Source organism: Corythoichthys intestinalis, chromosome 14, assembly GCF_030265065.1.
Source record: "Corythoichthys intestinalis isolate RoL2023-P3 chromosome 14, ASM3026506v1, whole genome shotgun sequence".
NCBI classification, from domain to species: domain Eukaryota; kingdom Metazoa; phylum Chordata; class Actinopteri; order Syngnathiformes; family Syngnathidae; genus Corythoichthys; species Corythoichthys intestinalis.
The window spans coordinates 17,155,701-17,176,776 of NC_080408.1; the positions used below are offsets into that span (position 1 = coordinate 17,155,701).

The 21,076-nt window shown below is 40.5% G+C and overlaps 1 protein-coding gene across 8 annotated transcripts in view; it reads left to right on the forward strand.

Moving 5' to 3' along the window:
• The window catches only part of LOC130929769 (receptor-type tyrosine-protein phosphatase mu-like), a 468,571-nt gene that overhangs the window by 253,275 nt on the left and 194,220 nt on the right, over nucleotides 1-21,076 (forward strand). For all 8 annotated transcript variants that reach the window (XM_057857249.1, XM_057857247.1, XM_057857248.1 and 5 more), the window contains exons 10-11: nucleotides 1,501-1,702; nucleotides 4,618-4,720. In XM_057857249.1, the coding sequence (XP_057713232.1) occupies nucleotides 1,501-1,702; nucleotides 4,618-4,720 (305 nt within the window). The remainder of the gene's footprint in view (nucleotides 1-1,500; nucleotides 1,703-4,617; nucleotides 4,721-21,076) is intronic.

A 21,076-nucleotide genomic window follows, 5' to 3' on the forward strand; every position in this document is an offset into this window, starting at 1 on the left:
GCCTTCAGGACACTCTGCTTGGCCCGGCCCCCTACGGGAAGCCGTGGCGCAATGTTAGTAGGAGCTGCCTCGCCAACTAATAGAAAAGTCTATGCTAAATACGTATGTACATGTATACAATTGTGAATGAGGACAAAAGTATGAACAGTGGTGTATTGCATAACAAACTGTTAATGTATCAATAAATCCTGTCGTTTCACTATTGTCAAAGACACACTGCACTTACAGTAATAAATAAATCCCGTGTACTGCATACTATGTGAACAGCAGCAATCATACTCAGCAGTTGTGTATCTGGCAACAATATCCTGTACATGTGCCAGTAGTGGCCCTGTGTTGGTATGAGTGACAGTATGATAAACGTAAGCTAAATTATCACGGTATTGCAATTAAAGCTCTAAAATGTGTTACTTTGAGATATCTGGGTTAAAAAAAAAAACTTTTTTCCATGGCACAGGATTTTTATTTTCCAAAACATATTAGCAAAATGGCACATAACTATAATAAATAATAATAATAAATAAATTAAGCCTAAATAAGCCTAAATCCACAGCCACTGCTCAACATTATTACATCAGAAGAAAAATAATTGAATTATTTTCCATAAAAAGCACGTGTGTATGATTCGTATCATATTTCCATTTTACACACATTCTCTTTCCCAACAAAGACGTTGCCCGAGGGAGAAAAAACACGTTTTACCACCGCTAGACACACTAAACACACTGGAGTTAACTCTTTAAGCTGGGTGAAAATGTTCATGTCAGTGTTTACTAACCTTTAATTGTGTATAAATATGAACTCATATTGGTGGTACTGCCTCCTCGGCAGGCACCCTCCGCAAACGTGTTTTACAAGTCGGTTGGCCCTCCTTCCCTCAGCTGCGGCCGTCTGTAACTTTTCTGTAGCCGAAGTATTCCCATACCAGTGATTTCTTTTTCTTCGATGGGGGAAAAATTCAAGAGTTTTAACCTACTCCAGCGGTCGTGTAGCACAGCTGACTCACTGACATTGAGCAACAACCGCTGGGGGAGGGTTGAGCCTTGCTTTTTTTGTTTTGGCAAAAAATATGCGTTAATAAGTCATATGCATGCATTACTTAATCAGAACAAGAGACTTTTTGGAACCACGTCTGTGTGAAAAAGTAACACGAACTGAAAGTGTTTTCTATGATTGGCAATGAGACTTAAAACATTAGTAACGATACAGTAGGTTGGCCCACTCTTCCTTGAAGAATTGTTTTAATTCAGTCATCTTTTTAAGGTCATGCCAAAACTCGGTGAATAAACAGTTGAGAATTCGTGAAACAGAGAAGTGACAACTAAACAAATAAACCCTGATGATCTGCCCATTTTTATTACAGTACAGTATTTTATTTGTTTCTCATGAAATCTTGCTAGATTCTCACGAGAACAAGCTAAATGATTGGAGATGTTTTTGAGCACAGACCCTGGAGCAGCAGCAGCTCACTCGCTCTACTGAATATTAATTCTTTCATAGATCTCCTACAAGGCGGTGAGCTCCTTTGACCCCGAACTGGACCTCTCCAACCAGAGTGGTAAAGTGGCCAAGTTGGGCAATGAGACCGCCCACGCATTTTCGGGCCTTCACCCAGGCTCCACGTACTCTTTCACCCTACGCGCCAGCACAGCCAAAGGCTACGGCCCCCCTGCCATCACCCAGTTCACCACCAAGATATCAGGTCAGTGTTTGTGGGCATGTTGAATAAGGAATGTTCAGGCCTTGTCCAAGTCATGTAAATGGAATTAAGCTATATATTTTTTACTGTCTTATACTGGTATACTAATATGAACTCTGTTAATGTTAATCGCCATGTTTTTCATCAATTTAGCCTATTGAAACCTCAGAGTTCCATCAATTCCTTTAGTACAAAAAAAAGTGAGAAAGATGGGACACGAAACGGCAAATTGTACAACTACATTGGAGAAGACAAAAGTTTTACCTTTTAATTTTTTCCAGTCGTTTTTTTTTTTGAGTCCAATAAACAGTACATAATTGTACCTAACAGTATCTTTTTTACTTTACTTTATTAATATGACGTATTATGTCCTCAGTGAACGTGAAGTTATTTATCTTGACAGACAGCAAACAAGGCATTTGTGTTTTTTGAAGCTTTTTACTTCACTTTTGACAATTTGTAAAGCTCTAACACAGATATGTACACTTACAGTGCCTTGCAAAAGTATTCGGCCCCCTTGAATCTTGCAACCTTTCGCCACATTTCAGGCTTCAAACATAAAGATATGAAATTTAATTTTTTTGTCAAGAATCAACAAGTGGGACACAATCGTGAAGTGGAACAACATTTATTGGATAATTTAAACTTTTTTAACAAATAAAAAACTGAAAAGTGGGGCGTGCAATATTATTCGGCCCCTTTACTTTCAGTGCAGCAAACTCACTCCAGAAGTTCAGTGAGGATCTCTGAATGATCCAATGTTGTCCTAAATGACCGATGATGATAAATAGGATCCACCTGTGTGTAATCAAGTCTCCGTATAAATGCACCTGCTCTGTGATAGTCTCAGGGTTCTGTTTAAAGTGCAGAGAGCATTATGAAAACCAAGGAACACACCAGGCAGGTCCGAGATACTGTTGTGGAGAAGTTTAAAGCCGGATTTGGATACAAAAAGATTTCCAAAGCTTTAAACATCTCAAGGAGCACTGTGCAAGCCATCATATTGAAATGGAAGGAGCATCAGACCACTGCAAATCTACCAAGACCCGGCCGTCCTTCCAAACTTTCTTCTCAAACAAGGAGAAAACTGATCAGAGATGGAGCCAAGAGGCCCATGATCACTCTGGATGAACTGCAGAGATCTACAGCTGAGGTGGGAGAGTCTGTCCATAGGACAACAATCAGTCGTACACTGCACAAATCTGGCCTTTATGAAAGAGTGGCAAGAAGAAAGCCATTTCTCAAAGATATCCATAAAAAGTCTCGTTTAAAGTTTGCCACAAGCCACCTGGGAAACACACCAAACATGTGGAAGGAGGTGCTCTCGTCAGATGAAACCAAAATTAGACTTTTTGGCCACAATGCAAAACGATATGTTTGGCGTAAAAGCAACACAGCTCATCACCCTGAACACACCATCCCCACTGTCAAACATGGTGGTGGCAGCATCATGGTTTGGGCCTGCTTTTCTTCAGCAGGGACAGGTAAGATGGTTAAAATTGACGGGAAGATGAATGCAGCCAAATACAGGAACATTCTGGAAGAAAACCTGTTGGTATCTGCACAAGACCTGAGACTGGGACGGAGATTTTTCTTCCAACAGGACATTGATCCAAAACATAAAGCCAAATCTACAATGGAATGGTTAAAAAATAAACGTATCCAGGTGTTAGAATGGCCAAGTCAAAGTCCAGATCTGAATCCAATCGAGAATCTGTGGAAAGAGCTGAAGACTGCTGTTCACAGACACTCTCCATCCAACCTCACTGAGCTCGAGCTGTTTTGCAAGGAAGAATGGGCAAGAATGTCAGTCTCTCAATGTGCAAAACTGATAGAAACATACCCCAAGCGACTTGCAGCTGTAATTGGAGCAAAAGGTGGCGCTACAAAGTATTAACGCAAGGGGGCCGAATAATATTGCACGCCCCACTTTTCAGTTTTTTATTTGTTAAAAAAAGTTTAAATTATCCAATAAATTTTGTTCCACTTCACGATTGTGTCCCACTTGTTGTTGATTCTTGACAAAAAATTAAAATTTTATATCTTTATGTTTGAAGCCTGAAATGTGGCGAAAGGTTGCAAGGTTCAAGGGGGCCGAATACTTTTGTAAGGCACTGTATGTTCAAAACGACATGCATTTTACCAATAAAATACTTGACGCAAAACAATTACTGTTCAAACGTCTATCTAGTCTGATCAATTTGTAAATTTAGCAGATTAAATTAGTCTAATTTGCCGGACAAATGTCTGCTTGCGTAAATGCTATGAATGCTAACGTATTTACAATTCTCATAGCAAATCGCTTACACATAGTTAAAAAAACTGTCGCTCTAAACTTAATGGCAAATTTATACACACACATATATTAGCTGAAACAACTTACAGGCTTATGTGGGCCAAACCAAAGAGCAGCTGTGCTTTATCCGTGTGAGGAGATCCTGCAAGGTGAAAGTCCAGTCAGACCCAATGCTGCCACCAGAGGGCAGTGTTAACAAAATACAGTTCTTTTGGACTTTTGGGAAAGTTATTTTGAGAGTCGGGCTACTGAAAGGGTCAATTCTGATTTACGCGGAAATTTGGGTTACGTCGCCAGTGTCGGAACAGAACTCATTCGAAACCCGGGGACTACCTGTATATGTACAAGTTGTCAAAATTGCTTGTATTATGGGTTTTAAAAAATCGTAAATAGGCTACACCCGAAACTCTGATCTCAAACAAGTCTCAACTTTTCTAACTCACCCTTAAATTGATTTAGACTCTAGAAAATTCTGGGTCAGGTGCTACATACTATATGTATATATACAGTAAGTAGCTCTAAAATACAGTCACAAATTGGTGACTCTTTTATGTCAAGTTTATGTTTGCCAATCTGCAAGGGTTTACCTACATCAACAAAACTCTCCAACTTCCTCCCTTAGCGCCATCCATGCCGGCATACGACCAGGAGACGTCGTTGAACCAGACAGATAGCACAGTGACTGTCCTGCTAAAGCCTGCCCAAAGCAGGGGTGCCCCAGTGAGGTAAGCCTTCGCAGAAAAAACTCTCGCAACCCGAAAACAACAACATTGGAGACGGTTCTGACGACACTTGGGGAATTATCAAAGAGCTTCATCCTCGGAGCTTCGCGAGTTTTGGCTTTGAAGATTAGATAAAACTTTGACGCGGTCGGGGCGCCCTAGCTCTAGGATGTCCCGCCTCTGTGAGTCTTTTATGTTAGCGGGGTGTCTCAACCTGAACCGCAGCGGGTTTTTGGGCGGCCAAGGAATTCGTTTGAATTCATTTTGTCGAAACGTTTATGGGGCATTATTAGCGCCGTTGTGGTGAGAGTTGCGCAAAGTCATCGTTTTGGTTAGCTGAAGGCACAACTTACCTGCTTCATCTATTTATAAAACCTGCTTGGGTACTGTATTAATGCAGATGCAAAAGGCTTTTAACTTGTTCTGTGGAGCACTCATTAAAATATAGATGAAAAAGAAACCATTCTTTTGGGGTTGGCATAGGCGAGCAGTGGGTCCTTGCAATCCTTTGCTGTTGAGTTCCTTAAAAAAACACATCAAAATAGTAATATTTGATTTGATTTAGAACAAAAACGGTAAACAGTTGGGGGATGAAGGCAGGATTGTTGTCTAGGACCATACATTTTTAGTCAGTCCTTGTGAATGGTCAATACATTTCCTTCTGAATTTGACTAAGCACCGATGCAATTAAGTCTTGTTAAAAACATTGCCTCATATGAACGATGTAAAATAGGCAATTACATAAAATGAGACTTCAAAAGTGGGGTGAAAAAAATATATATATTATAAATAAATATTTGTGTAAATTAGGCCTGTCAACAATAACGCGTTAACGACAATGATTAATCTGGAAATATTAACGCATTAAAAAAAAAATAACGCAATTTACCGCTCACACTAAATTTGGCCACAACTGCCTCCCGTAGTTTGTAGTTTCCCATGTTTACATTCTCCGCGCGGCAATGCAGGACAAAATGCCAGCCACAATGAGTGAGGATGATGACCAAATTCCGTTTTAAAAAGCTGCCTAATGGAAACCTGGATAAAACCAAAGTTGTGTGCGCATACTGTTGTGATGAACTGTACTTCGATCGAAGCTCAACCAGGCTAAAGTACCACCTTCGGGCAAAGCATAGGGCACCAGATATCATTGAAGCGATGTTCAAGTTTAACCAGGTTGCATTATTTTATTGCAATGTTTTTCCTTATTCAGATTTGTTTAAAGACTAGTTACAGTTAGACTTCACTTTGATGGTTAATGCAGTTATTGCAATTTTGTTGTTTTATCACAATAGATTGGTTTATTTTCATTTCAAAAACCAGAAGCCATTTATTTACGAATGTGATTGCACTTTAGTTTACATATTTAAATGTTCAGATATTAAGATTTGAATGAGGCAAAATAACATGCTTTTTCTCTCAAATATATTGTTATAATAGTTTCAGATGTAATTATTTTCTGTAGAAAAATTAATTTGATGTTCAAAAAGTCTTTTTTTCAAACTTGAGTCTTGAAAAAGAGGGGGTCGTCTTATAATCAGGGCCGTCTTATATTCTGGCCAATACGGTATTAATTGGAAAAAAAAAATCTGCGATGGACTAAGGGCGTGAAGTTTGATGCGCGAAGTAGCAAATGATCACTGTATTGCTATCAATGGCAGTGAATGGGTTAAGTCCAGTGGTTTTGCAGACAAATATTAAATAGAAATTCATGAACTCAGTTATCAATTTGCAGTGTTGTCAGTAACGCGTTACTGTAATCTGATTACTTTTTTCAGTAACGAGTAATCTAACGCGTTCATTTTTCAACACCAGTTATCTGATTAAAGTTAGGTTTCTTAGTGTCTCTGCGTTACTATTTTTTCATTGCCTCATAACGTATGTAGAATGAAGAATATTGTAGTCATGTACGAAGAGCATTTTGTATAGAAAATGCTAAAATAAAAGGTTCCCGGTACGTGTTACCATGACAACCGCTTAGCTATTTCCTGTTTTGGTCCCGTGTGACATGTGTTGTGGGACTGAAGGCGTGGGCCAGGCGGGTGTACATTCGAGCCGAGTGTTGAGATGTTGCGAGGGAATGTTGATCTGTGGATATCCATGAATGAAGGTGAGTATTTTCCCTTCATTCTGGAGGGTATCAGCAAAAGGTTGGACCCCCTACATGCGCGGCCGTTTCGTAGCTTTGCCGTAGCAACGACGGGCAGTCATCGCTCCAAGTTGGAAAGCTTTGTTTACTTCATATGCGTGTTGCACATTTATGCCGTGAGGTGATGTGTTCGTTTAGCATCTGTGGGATGTGTTGTAAGTCAGATTCAGCGCAAAGTGCTTAGTTGCTGCCACGTTTTGTGGCCAAATTGACCACGTGTGCGTTGAGGAGTACTTCCGGGTTGTGCACGCGCATCCGCGCCCGCCACCACCTTTGCAATTTTGTGCAGTCAGTTTGCATTGTTTTACATTGGCACTGATATGCTGTTAACCATAACCCAAAATTCAGAAGTTTTGACATTAGGTTTAATCTTAGAGTTAGTGGGGTTTAATTAGTCGGTGGAGTTGATTTCAACAAATTCCAAGCAGTTTGTCAGATATTTGTTAGTTTCAGGGCTCCAGAGTGGCTAAGCGAGCGCGAAATTGTGATATTCCCCTTTAAATTCAATCATCGGAAAGTCAATTACATGTGATGACATTTTTCTTTTGTATTCTTATGTTGAGGCGGCAAAGGGAGAAAAATGGGTAAAAAGTAACTGATAGATTACTTTTAAAGTAACTTAGTTACTTTGATAATGAAGTAATCAGTAAAGTAACTAGATTACTTTTTTGAGGCGTAATCAGTAATCAGTAATTAAATTACTTTTTCCAAGTAATCTGTGACAACATTGTCAATTTGTCTTAAGTTCTTAAAATAGAGAAACGATAAAAGAATCTGACTACAGGGAAAAGTGATTGAGCATGAATGCCCCGACCAAGCTGTGCAGGCCGGAGCACTTTGCTCTGGAGTTCTCATTAAGGAAAAGAAGCAGACTTTGAGAGGGGCTAGGTGAGCTTGAATGCCCAAGCAAAGACCCCTCCTGGGCAAGCGATAAACGCGGGAAACTCTTGAAATGCGTTTCAACGACGGTCCCCACCGAGTCGTTACAATTTCAGTGTTTAGTGTGGCGTGCCATCACAGCAAGAAAGATGGATTTTTAATCGCCTTGCAGGTACTATGGGGGAGGGGGCACGCCGCCTGGTGTCCCGTCAGCGGGCCAATTACAGAGCTCAAATGATGACGAAGCACGTGGTGAATCACAGCCTCCATTAATTACCGCGGCTAGCTGCTGCTTTTGTTTACAGCCTGCCTAAAAGTCTTTGGAGATGCTAACTTCTGCTTTCTTTAGACCCTGTGTGTTGGGAGGTGGGTGGTGAATTAGTTCATGGAAATCTCACGTTTACAGACAACTAAAAACAAAGTCAAAAACGTAAGACCTTGAATTTTGTTAGGATTGAGATTAGGTTTAGTTCATTTCTGAAATGGAACACTTTAGGAAATCACTTCTAAAGCCTTCTAAGAGGAAGAAAAGCGAGAGGGATTTGGTCACTTTTGGAGGGATTTATAGCAGCATCAAGAGCAGCAGCATATTTGATTTGATCATGTGACTCGCTGATTGGGTTTGGGAACTGATGGCGCCCGCGGCCGCTTCGAGATGTTTTCAGGAAGTCTGCTGGAAGATGTCGCGATAACGGCATGACAGCTGTCTATGAAACATCCGCCGCTCCGTCTGAATTAAAATTATGGAGAGATTATCCGAGGAGAAGCTAATTGCTATCATATGTAAAATATATACTGCTCAGATTGGGTCGCTAATCCCTGGGAACATTTTTTACCAGAGGGTGCACTGTTCCTTTAAGAGGATTAAGCAGACTGTCTATCAATAATGTCGCTGCAACGTTTGCCCCCTTCGTCAGCGGCCAGAATCCACCCACCTCGCATCAAAATAAATGTTTACAAGCTTGCGAGGGAATAAATGATTCGAGATGCCTCCGCTTATCTTTGCCGCCACTAAATCAGACCTCTTCTGCCGGCGTCACCTTTGCCTCTAGCCAGAGGAAATGTTTAAAATACATTTTTTTCCCCTTTTTTTTTGTGTGTGTGCAAAATCTAGCTTTGCAAATGAGATGCTTGCTTGTTCCCTGTAGCGTCAGATTATCTGAACCGGAGCATGGCAAGTGATTTGGCAAAGTGCTAAAATAAGCAAGTGCTGTTAGGGAAGGAGATTTCAATACTTTATATTATGCCCTCACACTTAAAAAAAATAAATAAATAAATAAAAAAAATCATATTTCACAATAGGGTTGTGACAAAATATCGATAGGGTGATATATCGTGATACTTTGTATCCCAAAAGGTTATCGATATGCTCCTGCCAAAAATCGAGATATCATTTTAAAAAGGTGTCAATGTCTAAAAAAAAATTTAAATTAAAAAGAACCAACAAGTTGCTACCAAAATCTTTCACCATAATAGTGTCTCAGTTAACTCTAAGGCTGCATTGAGAGTAGAGCTGCAACGATTAATCGATTAACTTGAGTATTCAATTAGAAAAAAAAAAAAATTTGAATTAAATTTTGCTGCTTTGAGTATTTCTTAGATTAAAGTGGCAATTTAATGGTTTATTTAGAAAGTGTTTGCATTTAGTACTGGTTTGGGTGGATGCACTGCCCTCTAGTCTGCCTAATTGCACATGGTTGAATCCAGCTTCTCCATGTTAAGACCAACATAACCTAAGTTTTTGTTTGAGCTCATGTTTTTAATGCATTCCTAATTTAGTTTATAGGTACAGTGGGGCAAAAAGGTATTTAGTCAAGCACTAATTATGCAAGTTCTCCCACTTGAAAATATTAGAGAGGCCTGTAATTGTCAACATGGGTAAACCTCAACCATGAGAGACAGAATGTGGGAAAAAAAAAAAAAAAACAGAAAATCACATTGTTTGATTTTTAAAGAATTTATTAGCAAATCGTGGTGGAAAATAAGTACTTGGTCAACACCAAAAGTTCATCTCAATGCTTTGTTATGTTCCATTCGTTGGCAATAAGGGAGGCCAAACATTTTCTGTAACTCTTCTTAAGCTTTTCACACACTGTTGCTGGTATTTTGGCCCATTCCTCCATGCAGATCTCCTCTAGAGCAGTGATGTTTTGGGGCTGCCGTTGGGCAACACAGACTTTCAACTCCCTCCACAGATTTTCTATGGGGTTGAGATCTGGAGACTGGCTAGGCCACTACAGGAGCTTGAAATGCTTCTTACAAAGCCACTCCTTTGTTGCCCTGGCTGTGTGTTTGGAATCATTGTCATGCTGAAAGACCCAGCCACCTCTCATCTTCAATGCCCTTGCTGATGGAAGGAGATTTTCACTCAAAATCTCTCGATACATGGCCCCATTCATTCTTTCCTTTACACATATCAGTCGTCCTGGTCCCTTTTCAGAAAAACAGCCCCAAAGCATGATGTTTCCACCCCCATGCTTCACAGTGGGTATGATGTTCTTCGGATGCAATTCAGTATTCTTTCTCCTCCAAACATGAGAACCTGTGTTTCTACCAAAAAGTTCTATTTTGGTTTCATTTGACCATAACACATTCTCCCAGTCCTCATCTGGATCATCCAAATGCTCTCTAGCGAACCGCAGATGGGCCTGGATGTGTACTGGCTGCAGCAGGGGGACACGTCTTGCAGTGCAGGATTTGAGTCCCTGGCGGCACATTGTGTTTCTGATAGTAGCATTTGTTACTGTGGTTCCAGCTCTCTGTAGGTCACTCACTAGGTCCCCCCGTGTGGTTCTGAGATTTTTGTTCACCGTTATTGTTATCATTTTGACGCCACGGGGTGAGATCTTGCATGGAGCCCCAGATCGAGGCAGATTATCAGTGGTCTTGTATGTCTTCCATTTTCTAATAATTGTTCCCACAGTTGATTTCTTTACACCAAGCATATTACCTATTGCAGATTGAGTCTTCCCAGCCTGGTGCAGGCCTACAATTTTGTCTCTGGTGTCCTTCAACAGCTCTTTGGTCTTGGCCATAGTGGAGTGTGGAGTGTGACTGACTGAGGTTGTGGACAGGTGTCTTTTATACCGATAACGAGTTAAAACATGTGCCATTAATACAGGTAACGAGTGGAGCCTCTTTAGACCTCGTGAGAAGTAGTTCGACCTCTTTGACAGCCAGAAATCTTGCTTGTTTGTAGGTGACCAAATACTTATTTTCCACTCTAATTTGGAAATAAATTCTTTAAAAATCAAACAATGTGATTTTCTTTTTTTTTCCCCATTCTGTCCCTCATGGTTGAGGTTTACCCATGTTGACAATTACAGGCCTCTCTTAATCTTTTCAAGTAGGAGAACTTGCACAATTGATGGTTGACTAAATACTTATCTGCCCCACTGTGTATTTAGCCGTTATTTGTGGGAATGTGTTTCTGAACCATTTGTTAAAAGCATTGTGGAAAAAAAAAACGTCAGCGTTTTAATAGCATTTAAGCTAGCGGACTTTGGCTATGTAAGTTAGCCAATTGTTCTTTTGTTGAACATAGATCCTTACCTATCTCTTTTTATACCGTTTGAGGCTCAGCTCAGGTATTTGAATTTTTCATGTTCCTTATCCGATCATTCGAACTAACTGCAGCCCTAATTGACGGTGCACGATGCCCAATCCATTTAGACTGGGACCGTTCGTTCATTCGAAACCAGAGCATTCACAGTCATTCTGTCCGATTTTCAGGGCATTTACAGATCATTTCCTGTTGAGTTTGAGTCACTGCCTATTCATTTGGCTGATTCCCAGGTCACTTCCTGTTCTGTAACTCAAAATAAACAGGAAGTAACCTGTAAAATACCCCAAAATCAACAGGCAGTAACCGAAAATCAACAGGTAAATGACCTTAAATAGCCCAAAATTACCTCATTGCCTGGCATTGGCTGCCACTGACGGCCATAGACGTTCAATCCGTTTGAAGTGGGAGGGATGGCAGCGAATGAATGAATGTTCATTTGCTACCACCCTCCCAGTTCAAATGGATTGGACGTCTACTAGTGATAAACTCATTCCAATTCACAGCAGCAGCTTGTTTTTCTGTTTATTAGTTGTTTGTAGAATATTCGAGAATGATTTCCTGACCAATGTATCGATAATCGTAGTATCCCCATATTGTCAGATCATCGTTATCGTGAGCTTTGTATCGCAAATCATAATCGTATCGTGAGGTACCAAGAGGTTCCCACTCCCATATTTCTCCCTTTACCCATTGGCTTCTTATTTATGCAACAGATTTTTAATGAGTCGATTGATTTACATTAACATACATTCCATTCATTCATTTAACTATAAAATATTTTCATCTTGAAGTTTCCCCAACACCTTTTATCTTGAATTTAATACTCTTGATGATTTTATGTGCATCTGCAGTCATGTGTGTACTTCCGCCTCCCTGTAGCATCAACTAATCTGCACCAGAGCATGGCAAGTGATTTGACACACCTCTAAAACAAGCAATAACTTTCTTTGCCGAAGGCTAGGCACGCGCGATTAGCTGCGACTAAACGTGACAGAAAAATTGTCATGTTCTGGCGCCCTCTGATACGGTTTGAGCGGTACTGAGATGCCGAGTCGTTTTGGTTTACAACTGCTTTAAATCAGCTACCGTTAGCATTAGCACGAGTCAAGATGGTGATGGAGAGGCGCCGGTCCTGTTATCAGAGCACATGAAAAATAAATCTGACTCCCGTGGCCTATCTCCGTCCACTTGATGGCGAGTCAATCTGGCATAATTGGTCTACGAAGGAGAAATCTATGAAGGGGGATATGACGGAGGAGTGTTGGAGGAGTGGGGGGCAATAATTGGTGTCAGTGCAGGACCATGTGGACCTCTGCCAGGCCAAATTTACTAGCTGTGGTAAAATAATTCTTTTCTTACAAGCATTATGATTTTAAAATGTGATTATGACAATTTATTAACAAATTATAAATTAACATGACATAATTCTTCTATGACACTTAATCAGAGGTGCAAAGTAACCAGTGTTGTTAATCTTACTGAAAAAAAGTAATTAATTATAGTTACAAATTACTTCTCCCAAAAAGTAATTGCGTTAGTAACTCACTTACCTGAATGTAAGAGTAATTAGTTACTTGGCAAAGTAATTGGTGATAATTACTTTTTTTTTTTTTCCTCAAAAAAAAAAAAAAAAAAACATTGGCCACACTATGTGAAGTTTTTTGTGGAGGTTTTTGGTACAATTGGCCCGAGCCCAATTCTTTACCCTAATTTACCCTTTACCCTGAATCAACTGTTAAAAGTTGTTAAAATTGCTCCCATTATTGCATTAGTTCCCTTCTCTCTACTTTCGACATATGAAAGTTTTAAAACTGTTTCATCATTTAAAGATAGATTCAAGTCAAGATTTTGCCGATTTAGAAGTATTTTAGATAAAAAGTTACTTAGGTTCGCTAGGAAGGTTCTCTACAACAGAGCCGTCCTAAAAAGCCTACTGCTTTAAGATGGCAGCTGTCTACTAACGCATTTAGTGCCATGTCTGTCATTTTGCATCTAGTTATATCTATATACAGTACATGTGTATATCTACCATGTCTAACATATCTACCATAACATGCGGGCGTAGTTTGTCGGCTATCGGCTACAACATGTATTATTGGAGCTACCTAGCATCGCGTTTGCTCGGCGTCACAACTTTCTTGCCTCCTCCCCGCTCCTGCTCTGCTCTGTCGTCTCGGTGAGTCCGTCTCCCTCAGACTTGTCGACCAATATAGTAACGCATAGTAACGCATGCCTTTCAGTCCTCAGTAACGGTAACGGCGTTGCCAAAATGAGAAAAGTAATTCATTAGATTACCCACTACTGAAAAAATAACGCCGTTATATTGTAACGCCGTTATTAACAACACTGGAAGTAACGCTTTACATTTACTGCACTATATTTACTTGAGTATCTTTTTGATGAAAATGTACATCTAATACCCCTTTCCCACTGGCCAAAAAACCCGTGTCAACCCACTAACAATCAGCTTTTGGTGGCAGTGGGAAAGGTGCAGCGACCCGCCTCGACCCGTGTCAATCAACCCGCCAAGTGACCCGCGTTAAAATCACCTCGGCTCTGATCGTCATGCAGTGTGAAAGCAAACCCCCGGGTCAACAGTCAACACCCTAATCTACGTGGTGACGTCGGCTCTTAAGTGATGAGTCATAACAACTTGCCAGTCGCCTCCCATTTAACACGCCCTACAACCGTAGTTACGTCGATACTAACAACAAAGCTAGTAGAAGAAGAAGAATTCATGTCTCCTACGTTGCCTCGGCACAAGCAGAGTGTTGATCCTTTGCCGCATTTCGACCATTTTGAGGGCAGTAAAAAGCATGAAAACAGATCACAAACGGAAAGGAGGCTTCCATAATGCTCTGCATTGTTTACTTCCTTGAACTGAATGAATTCGGTCACACTTGTCGAGGTTGATTTTAGCGTGGTGACGTCACGTAACCTTACGCACGGCTGAGGAGGGGTGGGGGGGTTAGACGGGTGAAAAAAAAAAGGCACGGCTTTTTTTTTGTCAATGGGAAAGGTGCCAAAAATCCAATTGCTAGTGGGTTGCATCGGCTTGGAAAAAACGCGCGTTGACCCACTAGTTTCAGTGGGAAAGGGGCATTAGAGTAGTTTTACCACACTGTACTTTTTACTTGAGTAGATTTGTGAAGAAACGCTACTCTTATACCCCTTTTTCACTGGCCAAAAAACCCGTGTCAACCCACTAACAATCTGCTTTTGGTGGCAGTGGGAAAGGTGCAGCGATCCGCCTCGACCCGTGTCAATCAACTCGCCGAGCGACCCGCGTTAAAATCACCTCGGCTCTGATCGCCATGCAGTGTGAAAGCAAAACCCCGGGTCAACAGTCAACACCCTAATCTACGTGGTGACGTAGGATCTTACGTGATGCGTCATGACAACGTTCCAGTCGCCGGATCCACATACCGCAAACAGTCGCTGTAGCAGCGTTAGCAATAGCCATAACAGATGAAACAAAGGCTCTTCTCCCCCTTCTGTGACTTACACGACTCCTTTCAATTTCAAACCAAAATTCACGTCGCCTACGTTGCCTCAGCACAAGCAGAGTATTGATCCTTTACTGCCATGTTGCTCTGCATTGTTTACTTCCTTGAACTGAATGAATTCGGTCGCGCATCTCAGCGTGGTGACGTCACGTAACCTTACGCACGGCTGAGGAGGGGTGGGGGGTTAGATGGGTGAAAAAAAAAAAGACACGGCTTTTTTTTTTGTCAATGGGAAAGGTGCCAAATGCCAATTGCTAGTGGGTTGCATCGGCTTGGAAAAAACGCGCATTGACCCACTAGTTTCAGTGGGAAAGGGGCATTACTCAGCTAATTTGGGCTCCACTAGAGTTGTTACATTTTTCCTCTTAATTGTTCATATTAGATTTGACTTTCTGCCAGAGATGCCTACATTGGCTTAACCAGTTTCACCAATAAGATGTCACAACGATAATCACATGGCTCCATTAAACCAATCAGACGTAATGATAGTTACATGACCACTCACAAGCTTGCAGTCAGAAGTCCTAGGTTCACGACGTCTTGTTCAATCACTTGCAGTCTTTAAAGCGCCTTTAAAAAAAAAAAAAAACAACAACAACTATTATTTCACATAAAGCACAACGTTACTCAAAATTTCAATCTTTCTCCCGATTTTTATTTGGCTCTGATAGACCACAGAAAACCGGAGATATGTTCGTTTTAATTTCATGGTAGGAAATATGTTTTCTCTACTGAAAGGTACTCATGCTCTTTGGACGAGTGATGTTTCATTTCTGTAAATTTTTTTTTGCCCTAATATGGTCCATAGACTTGATAATATATTGACGGAACACGGGGTGCGGGGCCGATTAATAGGGGGCCTATCTCCGTCAAAGCTAACCAAGTGGAAACACAGACAAAGAGCATTATACGTTGAAAGTTCTTGTGAATAAATGCTTAAATCCCTGCATTCTTTATAGATATGGATGTAAAACAGTCTCGATTCTTGGTTAAAAGCAAAAAACGGGCAGTTAGCACTTATTTTACGTAAATATGTCGAATGCTGCTCGTCTTTAAGCCACTGTGGCACCGCCTTATCACCATAAACATCTTTTTACGTTGAAATTTTTGGGAATAAATGCTTAATGCCCCGAATTCTTTATAGATATGGACGTAAAACCGTCTCGATTCTTGGTTAAACGAAAAAAAACAGGCAGTTAGCATTCATTTTACGTAAATATTGCGAATTATGACGCCAATGCCGTAGCGGTTACTTTCTCCCATTCATTTATTTCACAACGTTTCAAAATGCATACATGGTACGAAAAATATAATAAGTACCTTGAATCCTTGAACAAATCACTCCTGAGACAATCCTTCTTGTTTGTATGTGGTACAGCGTTCATACTTATTCAACCTAAATCTGGCGTTGGAGAATTACTGCAACCGACTTCGACCGACTGAAGTGGAGTGTAGGACGGCCCCCTATTTGAAGGCTTGGCGCAGTTTCTGATGACAGTGACCCGTCAATACCATTATGAAATCTATGTATGGCCATGAAATAGGTTTTAGTACAGTATCATAATAACTAAGGGTGTAACGGGACATGTATTTGTATTGAACCGTTTCGGTACGTGGTTCCCGGTTCGGAACAGAGGCGTACCGAACGAGTTTCTGACGTAATGCAACCCTTACTTTTCGAGGCTGTCAGTCGATCGGGTTCCAGTTTCTATGTGTAGATGATATTTACTCCGTCTTCTCTACGATAATGAGGACCAACACGGTACGACAGTATAACCCAGAAACGTCAACGCCGACAACGCAGTTAAAGTCAATCAGCCAATGCACACCAGTCGCAGTGCGGCCGCGTGTTAGACGCGTCCCAGAAGTGGCTCAACACGACGCACGCAAAAAGAACGGCAGTTTATTATTTGACGCGAGACGCGACCCTCCTGCGTCAATACTACTACCGGTAGCTAGGATCGGGCAGACCGGAAGTCACTCGTGTAAAAATACGGTGGATCCGGTCGATTTTCAAACTAATATGCAATCGTAATCCAACCGAGATTTTTGTTTTCCGTTACACCCCTAATAATAACGGTTCATAAAGATGACATTGTGCTGAGGAAAAAAAAAATCACGCTGATTTAAGAAAAAAATCACATTGCAAGCTACTACCCATTACATTTTTTTGTACTTGTGTAAATTTTTGGATGACTACTTTTACTTGAGTAATATTATTTTGAAGTAACGCTACTCTTACTTGAGTAAAATTCTTGGCTACTCTACCTACCCCTGCACTTCTGCAGAAGTTAGAACTTGAAGTTCCTTCAATCCAACAATCTTTCACTATTCTTGAGCAACCAGAATGTTAGTGAGGCATATTATTGTATGTGAGTGATTGTCCTTGGGCCTGTCCAAGTGAGTTATCCTTGCAACTGTGAGCTGGTGACAAGGCATCACATGAACCTGACAGCAGTGATTATTTTTGAAACAGGAACAGAATATTTGCATATTTTTCCCCAAATCATCTTGTTTCTTTGTGAACAAACTGGAGAAAAATGTTTATCATTGTCGTCTGTGAGCCTCCTGAATTGAACATTTGCGTCTGCGCCTGCTGCAGATGTGTGGCGGCAGGTTAAGATTTGCACATGACTCGAGTTCTTAACCCCGGGAGCCTCCTCGCCTTCGGCACTCGCTACTTTGCCGGAGGAAAGGAAAAGCAGCAGTCACTGTGCTGTATCATTAAATCATGCATGGAGCAGCCGCATCATCATATTACACAGAGAGCGACACCTGCGGGAACTGGGTTTTTAGTTTTTAGTCTGTATTTTTTTCCCTTATAAACTGCAGATATGCTGGACAGAAAGTACAGATTCACTCAGTTACTCAGCCCTGTGGTTAGGAAGAGTTTTTTATGCTGTATCAATATTATATGAGGTCATTAAACTTAAGGTTTTAGGTGTGCAGATTTTTAAATGGACTTTTAAGACTAATTTTTGGACTATAAGGTAGGGCTGAGCGATATGGCCTCAAGTACGTATCACGGTAAATTGAGCAGATTTACCTCGATAACGATAAATGACGATATATTCGCCCAAGCGGACTGTTATATAATTTGAAAATTTGAATCAATGCATGGAATACAAATGAACAGTTTCTCGTTAAATTTATTTACCAGCTTTCAATTTAACAATTGCACATGCAATCTAAATATTAAGTATAAAAAAAATCTTGTAAACAATAAGAATTCTAGTGAAAACAATAAGTATTCTAGTGGGAACATTTATAACAGCTTGTATGACTTGAAAAATGTACAACATTATAAAAATCAATATGACGGCTGTGCAAACATGTCATTGTAACACAAATGACTTGCAGCTTTAACAGTAAACTTCAGACACTTATGCTGCTGTGACATAATTATTCAACACCAGTGTTTATGTCAAGGTTTCAGGATTTTTTTATACATACACACCCCACACAGACACAACCAGATTAAAGCTGTATTTCTCTGATGCCAATGAAACATTTAAGATTTTATGATGGCAGAATAAAGCAAACACATACAGAAAAATAGCTGTGGCCATTAAACTGTCATATTTTATATATAGGCTTCACTGTTGGATTATACTTCATGCTGAGTGCTTTACCATCATGAAAGCTTTCAGAGAAATCACACAGAGATACCAAATAACGCGACATAATGATTGCTAGATGAAGTCCGTGCCCAGTCCACTTATTAATTTCAGCCGTTTCGACAAGGTTATAGCCGCTATCCGACTCCATCACGTTCATTTGTACCGGTAGCCGGTAGCGTTAGCCTGTGGCTTGGCTACCAGAAGAAGGCACTGAAAGCATCCTCTCCTGAAATCGTGAGAACCAGGGAGGACAGTGGGTGAAAGCCCGTCTGGAACCCGCCAAGAGTTTACTTAATGTAGGGTGAAAGTTTGGCGGAGCTCCCTTAAGCCCGGCTCCATCACATTTGCTTGTAGCGTTAGCCGCTAGCGTTAGCCTACCGGACTTCTGTTTGTTTGGCTTCCTGAAAACCACTCCACACCCCATAAGTAAGCGCACTGACTGCTTTCTTAAAGGGGAATGAACATAGCCGAACAACACAGAGTCAAAGTCGGATGAAACGACTATATTTTCTTGTTTTATTAACTTACCAAATTTACCGACATGGTCAAAATTACGTCGGTCATCGTGAAGAATTTCGGTAACGGTAAATTTTTGGTTTACCGCCCTGCTCTACTATAAGGTGCATCTGACTATAAGTAGCAGCCTCCTAAATTTGCATGAAAACTGTATTTGCTCACATATAAGCTCTTTATTATGGTAAATATTAGTGTTGCACCGATACCATTTTTGGCCCCGATACCGATACCTGGCTGTGCAGTATCGGCCGATACCGATACCGTACCGATACCACCCCGTTTATATATATATATATATATATTTTTTTTTTTTCCCAAAGAGCTACATAATTGGATGTGAAATCATTGCAATCAAGGCTTTGTCAGGCTGTTGCTTACCTTTGCAAAGTAGGAAAAAGTACACTAAACCCTAGTAGACAATAGTTGAATAAACCTTTGGCTCTCAAAGGCCAAAATAGTGCTAAATTTGTGAAATTAATAAAACATGTATAATACTAGCCCAACAGTAAGAAAGTAAAAATAAATTCATAATAATAAACTCTGAATGAACTGAATAAACTTTTTTAAACCTCTCAAAGTCCAAACAGTGCAACTTTCATGAAATTATTGCTGGGCGTGGGGGCGTGGCACTTGAATCCAATGCAGGCTCATCAATGCAGCATTTAAGCACGGGTGATCTCAGAGAAGGCTGCCGAGATATTTGCCTTGCTGATCGCTATTTGACATCTGGCACAATAATCTCGCTACATTTGCTTGTTATGCCCCTGCATTGGGTTTTTCTATTAGTGTGCTGCTCTCAGTTGTAACCGCTGCCTATCGTCTTAGTTTGTCCGTCGACCTGCTGTCACGGACTCCTTTTGTTACTTCTACTATCCCGCGATCGCGTGTTATTTTTTGTTTGCAATCATTAAACCCTTTTATGTATCCCCCGCTTGTTGTCTGCTTCGAGGTTCAACCTTGTTTCCGCATTTGCGAACGCTAATAATTATAAGTAATAATAATTGACCACAGCATCCCGTCTCTCCTTTTTTTCGGGAGGTGGGAGTCCCTTATTTCTATTTCTGAAAGGTGGCAACAATACTTTGGAAACACTTCCCAAATTTCTTTCAGTAAAAGACAATAAAAGTAAAGTAGACAAAGTGAACTGACCAGAGATTGTTGCTCCGGTCCAGCGGCCTTCTTCCTCTGGATAGCAGTCCTGCTCTTGCAGGCTCAAACTCGTTGTGTTCGTTCACGTTTCGTCTTCAAATGTTTTATCAAGTTCGAGGTATTAAAACTGGCTGATTTAACTCCACATCTCCAAACTTTCAGGCCGCAAATCTTGCATGCAGCCATTGATTTTAATCGACGGGATTTCTATTTGGAAATATTTCTTGACCGCCGCCATATTTCCTGGTTTGTTTTTCGTCCATATGAAAAAGCCCCCTTTTGATTGGTCAGGAGTGGCTATTGGCCCGCTCTCATTGGTCTGGAGCAGGCCAATAGCAATAGCTGCTTGGTGTTCACGTGTCATCACACAACACAGAGTGTAGTGAGCGCCAGGAGGAGAAAAAGGCTGTGGTCAAATGTTATAATAATGGACCGGTAAATGGTATCGGCGCCGTCTTTGTTGGTACTCGCCGATACCGATACCACCATTTCGGGCCGGATCGGCGCCCCCTGCCGATACTAGTATCGGTATCTGTGCATCTTTAGTAACTATACACTAAAGACATGAAACGCATTAGCCTGTAAAAATCCATCAATAAGCGACACTGGACTACTCAAAGCAGGGGCAAAAGTGGTGGTTTATAGTCTAAAAATGATATATTTTTTTTGTAAGTTTTTAAAATGATTTTAAATACATTTTTTTCTCTTGTAAGCATTCAGTCTGTTGCAATGTATACAGGGTATCTGCGGGGTCCTAAAAAGTCTAAATTAAAAAAAATAAATAAATAAATAAAAATATTTAAAATGTCTAAAATTCTCATAAAATCTAATAAAATGTCTCAAATACGACTGTGAAACGTCTTAAAAATCAACTGATTTTTATTTAGAACATGCATAAACTTGCCTCGCTTTTAAATCTTTCGATTTTTGGGGACGCCATAACGTAACTACAAAGCAGAAATAACTACTTGTGCT